Consider the following 23,260-nt stretch of genomic DNA (forward strand, 5'->3'; position numbering starts at 1 on the left):
AATTCAATGCTACAAATTGAAAAAATTGTTTTGTCATTAAGAAGAACAGGAATGAATATGCAAAAATCATTGGAAGTAGCAAGCAGGCTGATAATGCAACTTTACAGAAAACCTACAAGGTTTGCCACTTTATTTTCCAACCACATAGAATACAAGAGCAAGGAAACTATGATGAGGCTTTATAAATTATTAGCTTGCACACATCTGGAGAACAGTGTCTGGTCTTGTCCATCACTCCGTAAAAGATTTGAGTGTCTTAGAACAGATGCAGATAAAACTTATTAGAATAATATGGGGGAGATATTTTTGTTGTATGGATAGACTGGAGAAGTTGGTAGCATTCCTCCTGTAACATACTAAGGGATGTGAGAGTGATATTTAAAATTATTAAGTATCTATACAGAGGAGAAAGAGAGAAATTGTTCCCAATGGAAGATGACTTATCAACCAGAGGGCATAAGATATTTTTTTGTACAAAAACCAAAAGTGACAAGAGAAGAAATTTCCAATAAGCAGTGAGTATTTACAATCTGGAAGAACCTGTCAGTGTTGAAGCAGATTTGGCTGTAGTATTCAAAAAATGAACTGGATAAATATTAGAAAAGAAACAAAAGTGAGTTATAAGGGAGGAGGGTGAGGAATTGGGACCTGCTCAACTGCTCATTCATTAAGTTAGTTTAAACTTGATTGCCTGAATAGCCTCCTTTAACCCATAACTGTCTATAACTCTGTGATTCTATCCCAGGTTTATGTGGCTCCAATAAGAAACAACCACCCAATATCAAAGCAACACACACACAAAATGTTAGAGGAACTCAACAGGTCAGGCAGCATTTATGAAAATGAATAAACAGCTGCTATGTCATGCCAAGACCTTTTTCCAGGACTGAGAAGGAAGGGTTAAGATGCCAGAATAAAAAGGTGGAGGGGAAGGAGGCGAGCTGGAAGGTGAAAGGTGAAGCCAGGTGGGTGAGAAAGGACAAGAACTGGAGAAGAAGCAATCTGATAGTAGAGAAGAGTGGACCATAGGAGAAAGGGAAGGAGGAGGGGACCCAGGAGGAAGTCATAGTTAGGTGAGGTGAAAAGTCAAAGGGTGGGGGAGGGATTTTTTTTTAAACCAGGAGAAATCAATATTCATTCCATCCAGTTGGAGGCGAACCAGACAGAATACAAGGTGTTGCTCCTCCACCCTGAAGGTGGCCTCATCGTGGCAAAAGAGGAGGCTGTGGACCGACATGTCAAAACGAGAATGGGAATCAGAATAATAATGTTTTGACACCAGGAATTTCCACTTGTGGTAGATGGCACAGAGGTGCTTGACAAAGGGGTCCCCCAATTTACGATAGATCTCACCTAATATTTGAGGTCACATCAGGAGCACCGGACACAACAGACGACCCTGGCAGATTCGCAGGTGACGTGTTGCCTCATCTGAAAGTACTCTTTTGGGGCCCTGAATGGAGGTGAGGGAGGAGGTGTATGGGCAAGTGTAACACTTAGGCCGAGGCACAACGCTTTATAGGACTGGTCGGGACATGGGCAGATGTATGGGTTGAATGAGATCCGGGATCAGCCATGATGAAATGGCGGAGCAGATTCGATGGGCTAAATGGCCTAATTCTGCTCCTATGTCTTATGGTATTTTCTCCTAAATGCACTGCAGGCATTGTGATCTTCTATCCTTACACATAATAGATAAAAATTTATAGGAAGCATGCCTGTGCTCTGCTCACACCAGATTTAGCTACTCTTTGAACAAGCTCAGTTATTAAATCAGGGATTAAAACAGGAGCATATATTTATAACAAATTTGTAGGAAATGCTAAATACAAAAAAAAAATTCCCAGCATATTTCACACCAGTAACGATGTCAATAAACGGTATTGCAATTGTACAAAATAAAGGGGAGAGGGTAACCAAAATGTAGTTGAAGTGATGGCCACAAAGGGCATGAAGCTGAGAAGATTGTGGAAGAAATTCCTGCATTGAATATCTAGGCAGCTGAATGCACTGCCACCAAAATTGGGGTGAAAGGAGGCACAGGATGCAGAAGAAATCAAATGCAATGGGAGGGTAGCTTTGTCAATCAGGAGAAAAATATAATACAATCACAAAAGTTTACACTGCTCAACAATTAAGCTGCACAACTTCATTTAAAATTAATAGGAATTCAAATTTTAGTCAATGTAACAGTGAACATGAATTATAATCAGTAGATTCCATACACTCAATAGTTTTATTACATTATAAATTTAAACACTGTTCCAATAAGTTTACATAAATTACAGCACATTTTTTAAACTGTATCATCTAAGGAATGTTTGGCAATTGGTCTCACACCCCCATACTTCATCAGTACAATCCGACAGATGTAAAACTGACATTTCAATATCAGCTGGTCTAGCTTTGGTAGCAGAGAACAATTTCACTCTCCGTACCCTTTGTGGGGGTTAGGTGGGGGAGGGGGAGAAAGGAAAATACATTTATGGCAGCATCATGATAATATTAATTATGGTTCTATTCCATATATTATTAAGCAAAAAAAAAATCACCTTGCTTCCTGAACCTTGCTTTCATTCCCTCTGCATTCGAAGTTCTCAATGTAACCCAGGGAACAGTTGATCATTGAAAAATCTGGTTTGCAAATATCTAAAAAGTGTGGCCTCAGGCGACCAACAGATACTTTTGCAATGTCAGTAAAGGACTGGCTTATAGCACAGCCAAAGATGAAGCAGCCGACTTGTCTATACAGAGCAGCTACATATGGGTTGCGGATAAAGGACTTGGAATGTTCCTTCATGTAATGGATCCGGTAGCATTCTCCTGATATTATCTGTTAACAAAAACACACAAAATCATTACTGAGGTCATTTAGGTTTTTTTTAAAGTGTATAAACAATGTCTTGTGGAACTGGATGGGTTTTTAGTGGTTGACAACTTGTTAAGTATATTGAGGCAGAAGAAGCATATTTACTAGCCTGTCAGAACAATATTTCCCACAACAGCTGAAAAGATGAAAATATGAAGCAAGAGAAACTTGTCAAATCCTCAATTAGAAGCTAAAGTGCTTATAATGATTACATAATTCCATATTTTAGTTGTTTAAATTTCTCAGTATAGGTCCACACAAGTTGTCTCAATAAAGAGAGGACTGGGGAAGGGTTCTATGCTGTGAGCGAGTGAGTGATTGAGTGTGTGTGTGATCGTGAGTGTGAGTGAGGATGCACAAGCATATGTACACTTATGTGTGAGAGGAAAAGTGAGAGAAACAAAAATAGAAATGATACAGTTTATTACTAATTAATATTATAGAATACAACTTGGGGTTCACTGACATGGTTTTCAAATGGACATTTTTTTAATTCAACAATAGAAATGGATACGTTTTGGCATTGTTCCATTTTGTGCTGAAACTGCTGAAAATTCAATTCTGTCTCGAAGAGCAAGAAAGCTGTACTCACAGTACAGCAAAGATAATACAGATCTTGATTTTTCATTTAATATTACAGTGGAAAGCATGTAATGTGACATTGGAAGAGGACCTTTTATTAAAAGGTAATTTTGAGCATAAACAGCATACTAGCACAAAGAAAGCACAAAGGGGGAATAAAGTGAAAATGGAATTGTAACCTAAACTATATGTTGCCCTAAAGCTAAATGATATAGTATGTTGTTATTAACTAACGATAACACAGTGCATGGAAGATATTTCCAAAGACTGGGTCACTTTTGTTTAGAAATTGAATGCTGGCATTGAATTGGTATTAAAGGATCATCAATTTGGATCACAGTCAGCAATATCAAGAGTCCAAGGTTTTGGCCAAAAACCATGGTCAAGCTGTTCTTTGTACATCCTAGCAACATTGTCTAACTGTTGTACATAGCCTTCCTCCTAATATTTGCAGATAAATGGATCTCTATTGAAAAAGTGATGTCAGGAAGGGCTTCCAGACACCAAGGATAACCATTAGCTTGATTATTAGGTCAAAAGTTAAAACTGGAACATTGACAACCTAAAATTTTAAAGCATCCAAAAGATAGGAAAAATTTCCTAAGGATTCCCAAGTACCTGGGATAGGTTACCTGCCTGAGCTTTTAAACAGAAATATTAGCTGGTGTGGTTACAGTATGTATCAACAAACAGCAGAACTGGCTAGAGTAACACAAACAAAGAATACTAGGAATGATGGACCCGAAGTTGCAGAGGCTATAATGTAACTGAGCAAAAAAGAAATTGGATTGCTGACATATTTGTCTAGAACATCAGAAGAATCAAGGGAACAATTAGGAAAGAAATCAGGAGGCCTAAAAGAAGGTAAGAAGTTGCCCTAGCAGAGAAGATGAAGAAAAATCTTAAGGGATTCTACAGATATGTTAAGAGCTAAAAGATTGAAAGGGCTAAAATTGGTCCTCCGGAAGATCAGAATGGTAATCTATGTGTGGAGCCAAAAGAGATCTCCACCACACAGGTCATGCTCTATTCTCACTGCTGCCATCAGAAAAAAGATGCAGGAGCCTCAGGACTCTCACCACTAGGTTTAGGAACAGTTATTATCCCTCAACCATCAGGCTCTTGAACCAAAGGGGATAGATTCACTTAACTTCACTTGCCCCATCACTGAAATGTTCCCACAGCTCATAACCTCAATTTCAAGGATTCTTCATCTCATGTTCCTGATATTTATTGCTCATTTATTTATTTATTTATTGCTTTGTATTTGCACAGTTTGTTGTCTTATGCACACTGGTTGAGCGCTCCAAGTCTGCGTGGTCTCTCATTGGTTTTGGTTATTATTCTATGATGGATTCATTGAGTATGCCAGCAAGAAAATGAATCTCAGGGTTGTACATGGTGACAAATATGTACTTTGATAATAAATTTACTTTGAACTTTTACCACCTGTTTGGCTCAACATATCAAATGGATTAGAGAAAAAGAGTGTTGAGATACTCTGGCTGGTAATGTTGAATAGTTTGCCTACAAAGAGCATGCAGGTTTTAAAATATCAACAGTGATTACATTCTTTAAATCAAATCAAATAGTCCAAAGAATTGCTATTAACTTGTTTTTCCTAAATTTGGTATATTTTCACTGCAGTAATTTGCCTAGTGAAGTACTTAGAGTGAGCAAATAGGTTTTGATCAGCTTGTTAGCTAGATAACTCAGTGACATGACAGCTAATTGAGTGGACGATATATTAAACTATGATCAAAGCCAACTCATCACTTTGAGATACATGGGTTTAGAAATACTCCTGCAAAGCAGGCAATCAGATCAACTAATGGAAAGTGGCTATTTCAGCACAAGAGGTTCTGCAGATGCTGGAAATCTTGAGCAACACACACAATGGTGGAGGAACGCAGCAGATTAAACAGCATCTATGGAGAGGAATAAACAGGTAAGGTTTTGGGCCAAGACTCTTAATAAGGACATCCTGAGCATTGCGTGTGTGTTGCTATTTATTGTCAAATAATTCCCCCTACACTTGGTAACTAATATATGCACTAAGAGGGTGGTTGCTTGCACTCTGGAATCTGGGAGGTAAACAACACGAATGACGTTGCATTTTTAAATCTCGCTGCTGACTACCATATCACTTCCAGGTTTCTTGACCAGTTATCTGAACTAACAGGTTGACTATCCACATACAATTGATTCCTGTGTTTCAATTCCAGTACTTGAATAGAGACTCCAAAGCGCAACATGTTTCAGTTGGGAATTCAGCAACAGGAATTGTCTCAAAGGGCTGAACCTTCATTTAGAAAAACCACAGAAACCATAGAAAAACTACAGCACAGAAACAGGCCTTTTGGCCCTTCTTGGCTGTGCCGAACCATTTTCTGCCTAGTCCCACATAGAAACCATAGAAAAACTACAGCATAGAAACAGGCCTTTTGGCCCTTCTTGGCTGTGTCGAACCATTTTCTGCCTTATATCAAACATCATTTGATATAAGGCTAATTCTCCTGAAGCACTGTTGTTCTAAAGTGTCATGGAAGCTTAACATCTGCCTGTAGAGCTTGTATGGCAGGTAAAACCTCCTGAAAACTGCCTCCTTCTGTTCCTCTCTATCTTATCAGGCTACAAAGCTGTATGGATCAAACCTCTGGCACTCAGCGCTCAGCGTATGCTGCCATTAGGCTCCTATCTCTCCAGGATCTGGTAATGCTTCCACCAGTGTGACGACTGCTGTTGCTGCTCTCAGTCACCCAAGTCTTCACCCGAGGCTCCAAGTAACACAGCTTAAACAGCACTCGTGCTAATCTGATACATCAGAGTTCTGAGATAATGATCAAGTATACAAATCTCCAAATTTGTCAAATTTCCTTTTGGTACAAGTGCTGTGAAGAAAGCCTTTCACACAAGCACTTAGAAAGTGACTATGAAACGCTAGTGCTTATTGGAATGTTTCACTGGTATTTCAGCAGCAACATCAATTACCGTCATTTTCTTACCAAATATTGCCCATTTATAGTATCCCTTTAAATAATGGCAAGATTCAAGAAGCCTAGGAAACCTGAGGACTTCCAATTAAATTCTATAAGCCTTATTAATGCTGCTGTAATTTGTCAATTAGCTTGGTGAAATTGAAAACATACATCTGAAGATATTGTTGGTGTACAGCCTAATATAACTGAGACAGTGGGATTCCCAGCACCCGGCCAGATTAACAAATGACAGAGGACTACAAAATGGAATTTAAATATTAGTAAAATTTCGACAATCTCACCCGTTTTATATGTTGGTGGTGAAGAAAAGCAGACTGCTTTTCCAGGAGTAAAGTAAACACCTTATCAAGATGGGAAATGTTACAATTAAATACTATATCTAAATCCATGCAAGATATCACAAAACATAGTCCATAGTTGTGTAAGATAGTCAATTATAGGCATCCGTTAGTCTCATGAGACCATGGATTTGCGCCTTAGAAAATTTCCAGGGCACAGGCCTGGGCAAGGTTGTATGGAAGACCGGCAGTTGCCCATGCTGCAAGTCTCCCCTCTCCATGCCACCGATGTTGTCCAAGGGAAGGGCATTAGGACCCATACAGCTTGGCACTGGTGTCGTTGCAGAGCAATGTGTGATTAAGTGCCTTGCTCAAGGACACAACACGTTGCCTCAGCCAAGGCTCGCACTAGCGACCTTCAAATCACTAGCCGAACGCCTTAACCACTTGGCCATGCTCCAACACAAGATAGTCAATAACATGTGGAAAATAGATGACCAAATTGTGAGTTATACCATAGGTCACACAACAGGTAGGGTAGACAAAGATGAGTCAGTGAATGTTTTTTTCTTGGATTTTCAGTAGGCCTTTGATAAGGTGCCACACATAAGGCTGCTAAACTAGATGGTATTACAAGAAAGATACAAACATGATCAGAATATAACTGACTGGCAATAAAGAGGATCTCTTCTGGTTGTCTGCTGGTGACTAGTGGCATTCCACAGGGGTAAGTGTTGGGTCCACTACTTTTCACTTTATGTGTTAATGATCTGGATAACGGAATTGATGGCTTTTTGATCAAGATTGTAGACGATACAAAGATTGGAAGAGGGGCAGGTGGTGTTGAGGAAGCAAGGAATCTGCAGAATGACTTGGGTAAATTAGGGGAATGTGCAAAGAAGTACCAAATAAAATTCAGTGTAGTAAATTTTATGGTCATGCACTTTGGTAGGAGTAAATAAGGTATAGACTATTTTCTAAATGGGAAGCAAATTCAGAAATGAGAGGTTCAAAGGGACTTGGGAGCCCTGGTGCAAGGTTCCCTGAAGGATAATATGCAGGCTGAGCCAGCAATAGGGGAAGCAAATGCAATTTAACATTCATTTCCAGAGGACTAGAACATAAAAGTAAGGATGTAATGCTGAAGCTTTAATAAATATATTGGCCAGATCATTAGTGGAGTATTGTCAACAGCTTTAGGCCCCAAAAGTAAAAAAAGATACTGGTATTGGAGAGTATCAAGAGGAGCTTTAAAAAAAATGATCCCTAGTTGATAGGTTCTTGATTTGTAAGGGCATCAAAGGTTACAGGGAGAAGGCAAGAGAACGAGGTTGAACGAAATTAAAAAAAGATTAGATTAGCTTTATTTGTCACATGTATATCAAGAAATGTGTCTTTTGCATCAAATCAAATCAGCAAGGATTGTGCTGACCAGTCCGCAAGTGTCGCCAAGCTTCCAGCGTCAATAATAACATGTCCGCAACTCACTAACCCTAAGCATACATCTTTTGAATGTGGGAGGCACCCACCACCTATGAGCTCACTCTCAAGAACTTTTCATCTCATGATTTATTGCTTGTATATTTATTATTATTTTGCTTGTGTTTTGTGTGTTTCTTTGTATTTACTATAAATGCCCACAAGAAAATGAATCTCAGGGTTGCATATGGTGACAGATATGTACTTTGATAATAAATTTACTTTGAACTTTAAAAGCAAAGCACCTGGAGAAAATCCTTGTAGTCATGGGGAGAATGTACAAGCTTCTTACAAACAACAGTCGGAATCAGACACTCATCTTACAGCTAACACTGTAATAGTGTTACTCTAACCACTACACTACTGTGCCACCACATTTGGATATGGAGAGAAATTGAAGATCTGGTTGAGTAGTGCTACTACAACCTTTCACTCAACATCAACAAAACCAAAGAGCTGATTATCAACCGCAGGGGGAAAGCTGGGGGTCCATGAACCAGACCTCATTAGGGATTGTCAGTGGAGAGAGTCTGTAGCTTTAAATTCCTTAGCGTTATATCAGAGAATCCGTCCTGAGATTAGCCCGTTAGTGTCATCATGAAGAAGGGCATGACAGGATCTCTACTTTCTGAGAAGTTTGTTTGGATTCGGCATGTTACCAAAAACTTTGACAGACTTTTGTCGATGCATATTGGAAAGCATTCAACCTGGATGCATCATATCCTGGTATGGAAATGCCAATGTCCAAGAATGGAAAAAACTACAGAAAGTAGTGGATACAGCCCAGACCATTACAGGCAAAGAATGCTCCAACTACTGAGTCCATTTACATGGAGCGCTGTCAGAAGAAAGCAGCAGCCATCATCAAGGCCCCCCCCACCCTATTCTTGCTATTACCAATGTGCAGGTGATACAGATGCCTTGGGTCCACACCACTAGGTTCAGTACCAGTTATTACCGTACAATCATCACGCTCCTGAACCAACGTGGATAACTTCACACACCGTAACTCTGAACTGATTCTTGGGCCTACAGACTCAGACTCTTTACAACTTGTGTTCTCACTATTATTTTTTTATTTGCACAGTTTGTCTTCTTTTGCATATTGAATATTTATCAATTTTTGTAATTTTTCATAAGTTGTTGTATTTTTATTTTTCCTTTAAATTCCTGCAAGAAAATGAATCTTTGATAATAAATTTACTTTAAACTTTGAAATCAGCTAGGATCAAATGGCAGAGTAGACTGGATAGGCTGACTTGCCTAATTCTGCTCCCATGCCTTGATGCTTTATGGTCTTATGGCCTTAATTAGCATAAACATAAAAATAAAAATCTAGCTAAGTGGTTCAGCAAAGAAACTAGAGAGAACTTGCAAGATCTGAAGGTAGGCAAGTTACCTTGACCAGACGGTGGTTCACCCATGAGTTCTGAAAGAAGTGGCTAAAGAAATCGTGGAGGCATTAGTAATGATCTTCCAAGAATCAATAGATGGAAAATTGCAAACGTCACTCCACTCATCAAGAAGTGAGAGAGGCAGAAGGAAACTATAGACCAGTTAGTCTGACCTCAGTGATTGGGTAGGTGTTGGAGTGTATTATTGAGATTGAGGTCTTGGTGTACCTGGAGGCACATGATAAAATAGGCCATAGTCAGCATGGTTTCCTCAAGGGAAAATCTTGCATTACATATCTGTTGGAATTCTCTGAAGTAGTAACAAGCAGCATAGACAAAGGAAAATCGGTTGATGTTGTGTACTTGGATTTTCAGAAGGTACCACACTTGAGACTGCTTAACAAGGTACAAGCCCATGGTATTACAGGAAAGATTCTAGCATGGATAAAGCAGAGGCTGATTGGCAGGAGGCAAAGTGAGAAGGGGAGAAGGTAGGAGATTGGGACTGAGAAATTGGATCAGCCATGATGAAATGGTAGAGCAGACTCAAAGAGCCAAATGGCCTAATTCTGCCCCTATATCTTATGGTCAAAGTAAATCAACCTTTTCCAAATGGTTAATCTATGATCCTACACAAAAGTAACATGAGGCAGTAATGTTGCCGAAGACTAGATTAGCAGTATATTTATGTTCACATTGTTATCCCAGGGATCACCACTTACTTCAGTATCTTCATTAATATTGATGAAGGAACAAAACTCCAACCTTACACCAACATCATAGCTGCTCACTATTTAAAGGCAGTATAACTATTTTTCATTATTTTCACACAATCCACTGTCTTATGAGATGGTGGCAGAAAAGGTGGTGAGGAAGATCACACTGGACTTTAAAGCCAGTTAATTTCCATGGAAATATTTAGCAGAAACATAGAAAACCTACAGCACAATACAGACCCTTCGGTCCACAATGCTGTGCCAAACATGTACTTACTTTAGAAATTACCTAGGGTTACCCATAGCCCTCTATCTTCCTAAGCTCCATGTACACATCCATGAGTCTCTTAAAATACCCTATTGTATCTGCAAATTGTATTTGACAGCCACATGGAAAAAAAATCATAAAATGAAAAGGGAAATCACTATCAATCTATTGGACTGAATTAGAGTTTTTTCTCGTATTGCTGCCAATTTCTCTCAAGTGTATTGATCATGAATTATTGAAATCAAAAAATGCATTTGAATACAGAATTTTGTACTTTTTTTAAATCACATGTCTCACTCAAGTTAATATTGTTAATTTAGCAAGCAGTCAAAAAGCAAAACACTACAGAGGGTGAAAATGTGAACAGCAAAATAAAGGATTAAAGATTGGCAGCAAGTCTAAAAGCACTTGTCAAAAATTAATTGTCTCAGATATGGTATAAAGTATAGATGTTGCAGTTTTAAACCTTGTCTTACAAACTCAAGTTATGGATCCTCAATCCATAATACAACCTGACCTTTGAAGAATACAAGCAAACAAAAACATTACAGATTTCACGAAACTACCAACAGATTTGAAAGTTCAAGTTTAGGGGTACAAGCCAAGGTAATACCAGCAGCCAACTACATGAACCTAAATAGACTTTGTTGTCTAGTAGGAAAGTGAAGAATACATAGGTTGCTAAAAAGGGATATAAATTGGTTAATTGAATGATCAAAGATTTAACAAATTGAGCATGATGTGGGGAAAATGTGAGATAGTCCATTTCAACAGGAAAAATAAATATTATCCAAATGATAAGGGACTGCAGAGTTCTGTAATACATGATTTGTTCACATCTAGTATGTAGGCATTCTGGGAAGCTGACAGTTTGTATTCATTTATTGATAGGAGAATGAAATACAAAAAGGGATAATGCATAGGGCATTGATGAGACCAATACTATGTTGGAAGCATCTCAGTTAATGTCCACTAAACCAATATCTCTAATAGATGTTTTGTCCTAGGTGGAAAAATTGGAAAGAGTGTTTTATCTTCTGGAGTTTAAAAGATTGAAAGGTAACTTGATTGAAGCATATACACATTAACACCTGCTTATTAATGAAAATATCTAATCGGCCAATCACGTGGCAGCAACTCAATGCATAAAAACAAGCAAACATGGTCAAGAGGCTCAGTTGTTGTTCACACCAAACATCAGAATGGGGGAGTAAATGTGATGTAAGTAACTTTGACTGTTGAATGATTGTTGGTGCCAGATGGGGTGGGTTGAGTATCTCAGAAACTGCCGATCTCCTGGTATTTTCACACACAACAGTTTCTATAGTTTACAGAGATTGATGAATAAAACAAAAATCATCCAGTAAGCAGCAGTTCTGTGGGCAAAACACTTTGTTAATGAGAGTGGTCAGAGGAGAATAGCCAGATTGGTTCAAATTGACAAGAAAGTAACAATAACTTAAACAATCACACATCAGAACAGTGGAGTACATAAGAGCATCTCCGAACACACAACACACCAAAGCTCGAAGTGGATAGCTACAGCAGTAGAAGACCACGTACACGCACTCAGTGGCCACTTTATTAGGCACAGGAGGTACCTAATAAAGTGGTCACTGAGTGCAAGATCTTGAAAGAGTGGACATGGAGAGAACATTTCAATTTGTGTGAGAATCTCGAACAAGATACCACCGCTTAAAAACAAAAGGTTACGCACTTAACACAGAAATAAGGTGAAATTCTTCTCTCATTGGGTTACGAATCTTTGTAATTTTCTTTGATTGGATAGGATGGGCTTATTTTCCCTGGATCAAAGGAAGATGAGGAATGAACAGATAGAAGTATATAAAATTCTGAGATTCATAAGTGGTGTAGATAGCCAATTATTTTCCTTATAGTCTAGGTATCAAAATCTAGAGGGCTTAGTTTTAAGGTGAAGCGAGAAAACTTCAATGGGATCTGGGAGATCATTATTTTTTCATATAGAGTGGTTTATATCTGGGAAATGCTGCCAGAGGTGGAATCAAAACTAATTATACACAATTATTTTAATGGGATTACTGTAGATGAGCCATTTTCTGTGCTGTACAGTTTTATGATTCTAAATGGAAGAAACAGGGCCTTTGAATGTTTTAAGGCAGATTTAGATTGTTGATAGAAGATGGAAGGAGATGGCAGGTTACCAAATGTAAATATGATATGAATTTGAGGTTATAATCAGATCAACCATGTCCAAAAGCAGAGCAACCAAGTGGCTGAATGGCCTTCTCATTCATCTGTTCTTATATTCCTATGACTAAAACTTTAATGTTGATTAAAAGTAAGAACATCAAGGTTGCTGGCATAGATAATACACATATAAATAAGGCACCTACTTTCAAAGATTGCTTCAGGGTCTATAATGACAACCCAACACATCATTTTTACAAGAGCTTTGAGATTATGCAAAAATCAAACATCATACAATCTTTTTAATTGTATGTTTGACTTAGTATACAAAAATATGCATCTTAAAATTTCAGTTAAATTGATTATCATACCATTAAAAACAAAATATATGTCCTTCAAAATAATGGCTCCACTCCCTTTTTCAAAAAGGAAAAGGAAATTAACTCCAGGGAAAAATAACTTATTCCTCTCCTTGGATGTTGCTTGACTTGCTGTGATCTTCCAGCATTTTGTGTGTGTGTGTTGTTATATGTAATTCTGTTCTAAAGATCTAGTCTAAAGGATCTAAATCCCTTAAATAATAAACGCAAACTAGATAACAGCCAGACCATGATTTATTCTACCTATAGCATTTTTAAGTTCATATTTCATCTTGGAGTATCTCAGTACTTGTGTACTTTGTCTTTGTGCATGTCTTTCACAGTGACAAACTTCAGCATCTAATATAATTAGTCCAGTCACATATTGGGCTGAAGCCCATTTATCTGGCAATCTTAAAAGTCAACTTAATGAAAATCAGATTTTCTCTGTTGTGACCAAATGCACAATCCAGAGAGCATTAAAACCTTACCCTATCCACGTCATTTGTTTTGTCCTATTCCTTGGCCTCTAATTTTATGAAATATATACCAGTTTCCAAAATAATACAAAAAAACATTTATTTAAAGCATATACATACATATTCTTAGTTTTATTAAAATGACATTGAAAGTTTTTAAAGAATATTGCACTATGAGGTTATGACTCATATCTGAAATTATAAAGATATCTGCCAAATCTAGAATGTAAAGTGTTTTGGAAACTATTTCTTACCATTTGAAAAACTTCCTTCAGCTACACAGACCACATACTCAGTAATGTTCTCTGTACCTCACTGTTCTCCACTTCTTTCTCTCCCTCTTTCTCCCCTGCTGCGTTAAGACTCTTCTGAAATCCACGCTTCAAGCAAATGTTTAATCACCCTACCTAACAATTCAAGTTGACTCAAAGCTGATTGAACATTTCAGAAGCACCTTGTGGAGTCCAACTATATTAGAAGTTGCACATAAATGCATAAGTACAAGAGATTCTGCAGATGCTGGAAATCCACACAAAATGCTGGATGAACTCAGGAAGTCAGGCAGCATCTATAGAAAGATGCTGAGACCCTTCGTCAGGACCACAAATGTATTTTGCTGTTGCATTGGGAAAGATGAAATCAGGACTACATGGGTATACCACCCAAATTACAGAAATATTGAAAAGTTACAACAGAGAAGGAAGTCATTTGACCCATGAGGGAAAGTTCTACATGCAGGAGAAATATACCTAGGCCCACATCTCATTTTGAATGCCATGATTAGATCGGCCTCACTCTGTCGGCGTATTTCTTAACCTTACCACTCACTAAGTAAAATCATCTTTCCTCATATCAGTTTTGGGTTTTTTTGCCAATTAGCTTCATTCTAATCTACATCTCGTTCTTGATCATTCTGCCAATGGAAGTGGTTTCTCTCTATCTGATCCTTTATGATTTTAAATGTATTGAATTCATATAGTGGTTATCCATGTGTATCCATAACAAGTTTTAGCTTTTGTGATAATAAACATGATAACTAAAGCTGAGTTTAAACAGCACCTCATGTACCTCACGAAGTTGTTCACATATAATCAGGAGAGGTGCAGCCGTAGTTTTCCTTTTCTTCAGACAAGGAACATGTAACCACCCTCCTGCAGCAGCTGAAGTTACCTTATGCAGCATGGACTGGTTATATTAACCAATCACACCCTCAGAGCAGCAAATTAGGAAAGAGTTTAGTGACCATCCAGACAATTCGATTGTGGTGACATAGAAACAAATGGCAAATTGGTTTATTATCATCACTTGTACTGAGGTACAGTGAAGAGGTTGGCTTGCATGCCATTCATACAGATCAATTCATTACAACAGTACTTTCCGATAAAACAATATGAAAGTGCAGAATATACTGTTAAGGTTGCAGAGAAAGTGCAGTACTGGTAGGCAATAAGACACAAGGTCATAATAAGAAAGACTGTGAGGTCTAGAGCCCATCTTGACATACTTTAAGATGGGAAATAGCCATTTCCCATCTCAAATGACCACTAATAATTATCTTTTTTTTCAGTTCTCATCCCCTCGGGATGATCAAATAAAGGTTAAACGCAATGATCCAAAATTTTTATTTCTGCTGAAAATGAATGGTGCCATTACATCAGACGAAGTTTTGGAGCACACCCAGTTCCCATCATAATTGGCTAGGAAATCTCACTTGGCTTATCACCACATTGGCAGCTCAGAGCAGCAAAGGATATTTTGCAGCTGCTCCAGTCCAAATCCTGACAAGTCAAAAGTGATATTGTTAATCATATAGTTTTTCTTTTTATTTTATCTGCCTGACAATCACTTTCTCCCATTCATGAGCAATAATCCACTCACGAAGCTTATTGTCTGTCTGTTTCCAACAAGGCAATAACAAAGCTACAATTTTTGCCTGTCTATGTCCACAGCAACCTTCCTTGCAGAAAATATTCAGGAAATTTAGAGACCTCGGACCTTGAAGGAGACTAGTGTTGAAATTGCGGGGGCCCTGGCAGAAATATTTAAAATGTCACTGTCTACGGGTGAGGTGCCGGAGGATTGGAGAGTGGCTCATGTTGTTCCGTTGTTTAAAAAAGGATCGAAAAGTAATCCGGGAAATTATAGGCCAGTGAGTTTAACGTCAGTAGTAGGTAAATTATTGGAGGGAGTACTAAGAGACAGAACCTACAAGCATTTGGATAGACAGGGACTTATTAGGGAGAGTCAACATGGCTCTGTGCGTGGTAGGTCATGTTTGACCAATCTATTGGAGTTTTTCGAGGAGGTTACCAGGAAAGTGGATGAAGGGAAGGCAGTGGATATTGTCTACATGGATTTCAGTAAGGCCTTTGACAAGGTCCCGCATAGGAGGTTAGTTAGGAAAATTCAGTCGCTAGGTATACATGGAGAAGTGGTAAATTGGATTAGACATTGGCTCAATGGTAGAAGCCAAAGAGTGGTAGTAGAGAATTGCTTCTCTGAGTGGAGGCCTGTGACTAGTGGTGTGCCACAGGGATCAGTGCTGGGTCCATTGTTATTTGTCATCTATATCAATGATCTGGATGATAATGTGGTAAATTGGATCAGCAAATTTGCTGATGATACAAAGATTGGAGGTATAGTAGACAGTGAGGAAGATTTTCAGAGCCTGCAGAGGGACTTGGACCAGCTGGAAAACTGGGCTGAAAAATGGCAGATGGAGTTTAATACAGACAAGTGTGAGGTATTGCACATTGGAAGGACAAACCAAGGTAGAACATACAGGGTTAATGGTAAGGCATTGAGGAGTGCAGTAGAACAGAGGGATCTGGGAATACAGATACAAAATTCCCTAAAAGTGGCGTCACAGGTAGATAGGGTCGTAAAGAGAGCTTTTGGTACATTGGCCTTTATTAATCAAAGTATTGAGTATAAGAGCTGGAATGTTATGATGAGGTTGTATAAGGCATTGGTGAGGCCGAATCTGGAGTATTGTGTTCAGTTTTGGTCACCAAATTACAGGAAGGATATAAATAAGGTTGAGAGAGTGCAGAGAAGGTTTACAAGGATGTTGCCAGGACTTGAGAAACTCAGTTACAGAGAAAGGTTGAATCGGTTAGGACTTTATTCCCTGGAGCGTAGAAGAATGAGGGGAGATTTGATAGAGGTATATAAAATTATGATGGGTATAGATAGAGTGAATGCAAGCAGGCTTTTTCCACTGAGGCAAGGGGAGAAAAAAACCAGACAACATGGGTTAAAGGTGAGGGGGGAAAAGTTTAAAGGGAACATTAGGGGGGGCTTCTTCACACAGAGTGGTGGGAGTATGGAATGAGCTGCCAGATGAGGTGGTAAATGCAGGTTCTTTTTTAACATTTAGGAATAAATTGGACAGATACATGGATGGGAGGTGTGTGGAGGGATATGGTCCCTGTGGAACTAGGCAGAAAATGGTTCGGCACAGCCAAGAAGGGCCAAAAGGCCTGTTTCTGTGCTGTAGTTTCTATGGTACAATCTATTAAGACAGTAAATCAGTTAAAAGTGGATTTTTTCATTTCATGGTATTAAATATTTTTGAGAATAACTGAGTGAAAGCTTGTGTTGCTTAAATATCAGCTGTTCAAACTCGTGAATATTATTATTTTATGTTTATTTTTAAGTTAATTCATATTAGTTCTTTAAACATATTAGAGCTAGCATTCATCTCCTTTTTGATATAGTGCTAACGAACTGAAATGGGGTATTCACTTCCACTGTTCCCTCACAGAAATCATATTATAACAATTCAATGCATTTGCTTAAAAATAATGGGCTAACTACTTTAGAATGTTATGCAAGTAACATAACCATACAACATACTTTCAGCAGATAATATCAGACAAAGTATGCTCCTACTATAATCCAATGTTGTAGTCTGCAGTGGTCTAACAGGGTGAAGGATACTTAATGCGCTCTTTAGGGAACCAATCACTGGACAATTGATTTCATTCCCTCTGCCTGAAGTTTTGGGGAAAGAAACTCTTAAATAAATTCTTGGTCAGGCAAGCTACACACCTTTGATCTTACAATGCAACATCAATATAAAACTTGATAGACTAGGCAAAGATATTTAACTGCATGTCTATGGATTATGAGGAATAAATCAATCTGTGAATAGTGGTGTCCCCCGGGGATCGATACTGGGACCTCTGATGATTGTGATGACCAGGATGAAAACATAGATGGGTGAGTTAGCAAGTCTGCAGACAATAAGAAGTTTGGTAGTGTGTGTAGAAGACTGCCAAAGGATGCAGCAGGATATAGATTAGTTGCAGATATGGATGGAGAAATGGCAGATGGAGCTCAACCTGGCCAAATATGAAGTGCTACACACTTTGGGTGTTTAAATGTAAGGGGACAGTACACTGTTAATGGCAAGACCCTTACTAATGTTGATGCAAGCGGGAAACGGGGTTGGGTTGGTTCAAATCTATAAGCTTCCCTAAAGTGGCTGCATAGGTTGACAGAGAGGTAAAGAAGGCAGATGGTATGGTTGCCTTTTTTAGTCAAGGAATTGAGTTCAAGAGTTGGGAACTTGTGTTGCAGCCATAAGAATCTCTAGTAGGCTGCCTCTGGAGTATCGCATTCAATTCTGGTTGCCCCATGATAGGAAGGATATCAAAGCGTTGGAGAGGGCACAGAAGAGGTCTACTAGGATGCTGCCTGCATTAGAGCCGTTTGTTCGGAGGAGATAGTGCACAAACATGGGTTGTTTTCTCTTGAGCTACAGAGGCTAATGGGAGATCTGATAAAGTTCTATAAGATTGAGAGGCATAGATGGAGTAGACAGTGAGTATCTTTTACACAGGACGGCAATGTCTAATACCAGAGGGCATGCCTTTAAAGTGAGAGGAGGCAAGTTCAAAGGAGATGTGCGTGACAAGTTTTTAAATCCATGGACAAAGAGTGGTAGGTGCCTGTAAAGGCTGATTTATACTTCTGTGTCAAATCAACGCCATAGGTATGGCATAGCCGCGAGCCCTACGCAGTGTCTACGCAGATCCATACGCCGTAGCCTGATGCGCACCTCTCCCAAAATGTAACTACGCATCGCTGCAACGCAGACCGCAACAACTGTGATTGGTCTGCTTGGTAGCATCGCATTTCCTCCTACGCTACAATAGCTTCCCATTGGGCGACTGAAGGGCAGGGAAGGAACTCTGGCTGCAATGCTTTCCATAAAGCTTTACAGACCTCCGAAATTATAGAGGACACATTTCACTTTTACGAAAAAAGACACTCGCTTTAAACTTCTTTACCCCGAGAAAGACTTCCATGACCATGAAGCCTTGCAATGGGCAGGTGTGTGCGCATGCGTGACATGCACGAACTGCAGAGCGACGCAGACTCACCAACGTACAAGTATAAATGCTCACAACGGCGTAGCCCATTTGCGTAGGCTACGGCGTAAGCTGGTACGCACAAGTATAAATCAGCCTTAATGCACCGCCTGAGGTAGTGGCAGAGCCAATTACAATCGAGGTGTTCAACAGCATCTCAGACAGGCATATGAATGTACGGGAAATTGAAGGATATGGAATATTGTCTAGGCAAAGGGGATGAGTTTAGTTTGGCATTCGATTATTAATTTAGCTAGTTTGGCACAACACCACGTGTTGAAGGGCCTGATCCGTGCTATACTATTCTTTGTTCCATTTGTTTGACAAATTTCATATTGGAAAAACTCTCTCTCAATTCATTCTATCATAAAACTTGCATTCTAACCATCTCTGTTAGGTCATCTCTCAGCTTTCCTTTTACAAAACAAAAGGTTAAGTCTGTTCATTCTTTCCTGATAAGCATACCCTCACATGTCTACTAGTCTAGTGTCATACCTACCGAATTTTCTGTAAACCCACTCTAGCCCTTTCATCTGTACCATAGGAACTGATGGGCCATCTAATATCTCTTATGATTATTTCAATGGCTTCAACAGGAAAAAAATGGAAAATGTAAAAGACTTCTCATTATCCCAAACATTTCTTGCTTCATACTATGCTTTAAGATGGAGCTTTGTGGTAATAAAAGTTATGGTTCAGCTAAAGAGTCAGTAAAGATTCTGCTATTAGAGTTTGAATTTCACCTCTTGTTGGATGAAAAGAGAACAGATTGATAGCTGTTGACAGGAAGATGCATCTAATCCAGAGGCTCCATTCACAGCTGGAGCAAATTGTTTGATGGCTTTGCCAAAGAGTAGGAAAGCTTCAGAGTAGGAAAGCTTCAGAATATCCTGTCACGGACAAGTACAGTGATGTCAATTCCTGTAGTATTCCCTAAAGATGTGTTAAGTTCAACGGTATAACACTTAAATGGATAATAAGCCTGGACTGATGCACATTATATTGTCTGCAAATGGTCTTTTCAATTTTCAAGACCAGAGAGATCTCACTAAGAGAATTATTTCTCATCATCAGGCAGCAGTTTGCCCAAAAGACCACAGGTGTGTGTAGAGTCAACCCCTGTTTTAATTGGGAACATACAGGACCCTAATGAAGGCCAATAATTTACAGCAAGATCTCAAATGTCAGAGGAATTGGAACACAGTAATTCAGCACAGCTGGCATAAAACTGCAGTTTCAGTCTTAGAACTCAGAGGACCCATTTACAGCAGTGATATGTTTTTAATAAACTCTACTTAAATATATTATAGGTTTTAGAGAATTGGAGCAAACACTTTTCGCCTTCACAAAACATTCATCTTGTACAAGTTATGTAGTTTTTAAAATCCTTTTTATTCTACTTGACCACCTCATTAGCATTTCTTAATTTCTGAGGACTCAAATTCAGTCTAAGATTAATATTCTCCATAGCTACCCTGAGGGCCTCCAAGGTCTCCATTATTTCTGGGTTTCCCAATAAAAACTAAAAGGATCAGCAACTGCTTTCAGCAAATCTCTTGTTGCTTCTTTAAAAGGAAGTTCAGAAGCAAACTTACTGCCTGTTACACTTCAAAACAAATTACCCTTTGAATAATGTAATTTTCAGACAATAGCTCATCATATCAATGAGATCTCATATATAGTTATTTAGTTATCAAGTTACTTTACACTTGTACCCAAGGGAATAGAAAATAGTACACTTCCCTTTCTTCACTGATCATATTAAAAGCTGCACTATTTAAATTAAATTTAACTAATTTAGTTGCCTTTTCACCTTCCCTTTTCACAATATTGTGTCATGATCATTATTTCATGCAACAATTTTGAATGCAAGTCTGGATTATGATAACTAAGGAATCCTGTGAAGAACAACCAAACATTTTGTATTTGTTGCGATGATTATTGCAAAAGATACAATAAGGAAAGCAGACACTTTTAAGATATAAAGTAGTAAATTAGATTTTATGAATAATGTTTGCTCATGCGTCCCTACAACACAGGATGCCATTCAGCTCATCAAGTGTATGCCAATTTTCAGTGCATGCTCATCAGATTCAGCCCTTGTGTATTTCTCTATAAAATCTATTTTCTTTCGTAAGGCTATCAATTTTTCTGATTCTTCTCCCATAAAGCGATATTAGACGAAATTCACAGTAATGAATTAACGTAAAAACCAGCATGTCTCTTGAATACTGCAGGAAACTGGAGCATGGGGGTGTGGTGTGGTGTTATAACAAATCTTTTTGTCAATGTCAGCAAAGGAGCTGGACGTTGATTTTAGGAAGGGGCTAGTGCGCATGCTCCTGTTTATATTAAACGTGTGCCTGTCCTGGTCCAGCTATGTGGACACAATAGTCAAGAAAGCATACCAACACCTCTACTTCCTCTGAAGTCTAAAGACCCTCAGCAATTTTGTAGACGTACCATACAAAGCAAATGCATCAAGGATTGGTATTGCAACTGCCCTGCCCATGACCGCAAGAAACTGCCGAATTGTGTACACAGCTTAGCACCTGATGGAAACCAGCCTTCAGGGACTCCATCTGCACTTCCCACTGCCTCTGTAAAGCAGCCAACATAATCAAGGGCCCCACTACTCCAGACGTTCTCTCTTCTACCCAACCCCTTTTGTCAGGCAGATATAAAAGCGTGAAAGCTTGAAACAAGGAGAGCTTCTATCCTGCTATTATACGAATATTGAACCTTCCCCTTGTATGAAAAATGGACTCTTGACCTCACAATCTACCCTGTCAAGGTCTTGCACGTTATTATCTGCATGCATCGTCTGGAAGGTAGACTCAGAAAGCATCTGACCCACATGGGGTACCTGGCCAAGTACTAAAGACCTGTGCTGAGCAACTGGCTGGAGTGTTCACCGATACCTTTAAACCTCTCGCTTCAGCGGTCTGAGGTACCCATCTGCTTCAAGCAGGATTCAGTTATATCAGTGCTTAAGAAGAACATGGAAACCTGCCTCAATGACTATGGTCCAGTAACACTTGCATCCACTGTGACAAAGTGTTTTAAGAGGTTGGTGAATTCCTGCCTGAGAAGTGACTTGGATCTGCTCTAATTTGCCTACTGGAGCAACAGGTCAGTAGCAGATGCCGTCCTCACTCAACCTTGGAACATCTTGACAGCAAAAGTGTATACATCAGGATACTCTTTGAGTTGGCATTCAATACAATCATCCCCTCAAAACTAATCACTAAGATTCAAAATATTGGCTTTAACATCTCCTTGTGCAATTGGATCTTAATTTTCTGACTCGCCGACCCCAGTCAGTTCAGATTGGCAACAACATCTCCTCCACAATCCCCATCCACACTGGTGCACCACAAGATTGTGCGCTCTTCTCACTTTACACTTATGACTGTGAAGCTAAGCACAGCTCCAATGCAATATCCAAGTTTGCTGATGACACCACTGCCATAGGCCGAATCAAAGGTGGTGACAAATCGGTACATTAGAGGGAAATTCAAAATCTGGCTGAGTGGTGCATCAACAACAACCTTTCACTCAATGTCAGCAAGACTAAGGAGTCCTGACGAAGGGTCTCGGCCTGAAACGTCGACTGCACCTCTTCCTACAGATGCTGCCTGGCTTGCTGCGTTCGCCAGCAACTTTGATGTGTGTTGCTTGAATTTCCAGCATCTGCAGAATTCCTGTTGTTTGCCAAGGAGCTAATCATTGAGGTCCATCAGGGGGATCAGAGGCGAAGAGGTTCAGTGACTTTAAATTCCTCGGTGTTATTATTGCAGTGGACCTGTCCCAGGCCCAGCTCATAAGTTCAATTACGAAGAAAGCACAGCAGTACCTTTACTTCCTTAGAAGTTTGCAAAGATTCAGCATGACATCTAATACTTTGACAAACTTCTATAGATACGTGGCTCAGAGTATATTGACAGGTTGCATGACAGCCTGGTATGGAAATACTAATGCTCTTGAGTGGAAAATCCTACAAAAAGTAGTGAACACAGTCTAGACCATCACAGGTAAAGCCCTCCCCACCGTTGAGCATATCTCCCCGCAGGAAAGCAGCATCCATCATCAGGGTCACCCACCATCCAGGTCATGCTCTCTTTTTGCTGCTGCTTGCCATCAGGAAGATGGCACATGAGTCTCAGAACCCACACCACCAGGTTCAGGAACAGTTATTACCCCTTAACCATCAAGCTCTTGAACCAGCAAGAATTAACTTCACTTGCCCCATCACTGAAATGTTCCTACAAACAATGGACTTACTTTCAA

The 23,260-nt window shown here is 39.2% G+C and overlaps 1 protein-coding gene across 1 annotated transcript in view; it reads right to left on the minus strand.

Annotated features, from left to right (window-relative positions):
* Positions 1–23,260, minus strand: part of plpp3 (phospholipid phosphatase 3) — a 140,379-nt gene that overhangs the window by 47,231 nt on the left and 69,888 nt on the right. The window contains exon 3 of the mRNA XM_072273674.1: positions 2,553–2,833. Coding sequence (XP_072129775.1) covers positions 2,553–2,833 — 281 coding nt within the window. The remainder of the gene's footprint in view (positions 1–2,552; positions 2,834–23,260) is intronic.

This window comes from Mobula birostris, chromosome 12 (assembly GCF_030028105.1).
Source record: "Mobula birostris isolate sMobBir1 chromosome 12, sMobBir1.hap1, whole genome shotgun sequence".
NCBI classification, from domain to species: domain Eukaryota; kingdom Metazoa; phylum Chordata; class Chondrichthyes; order Myliobatiformes; family Myliobatidae; genus Mobula; species Mobula birostris.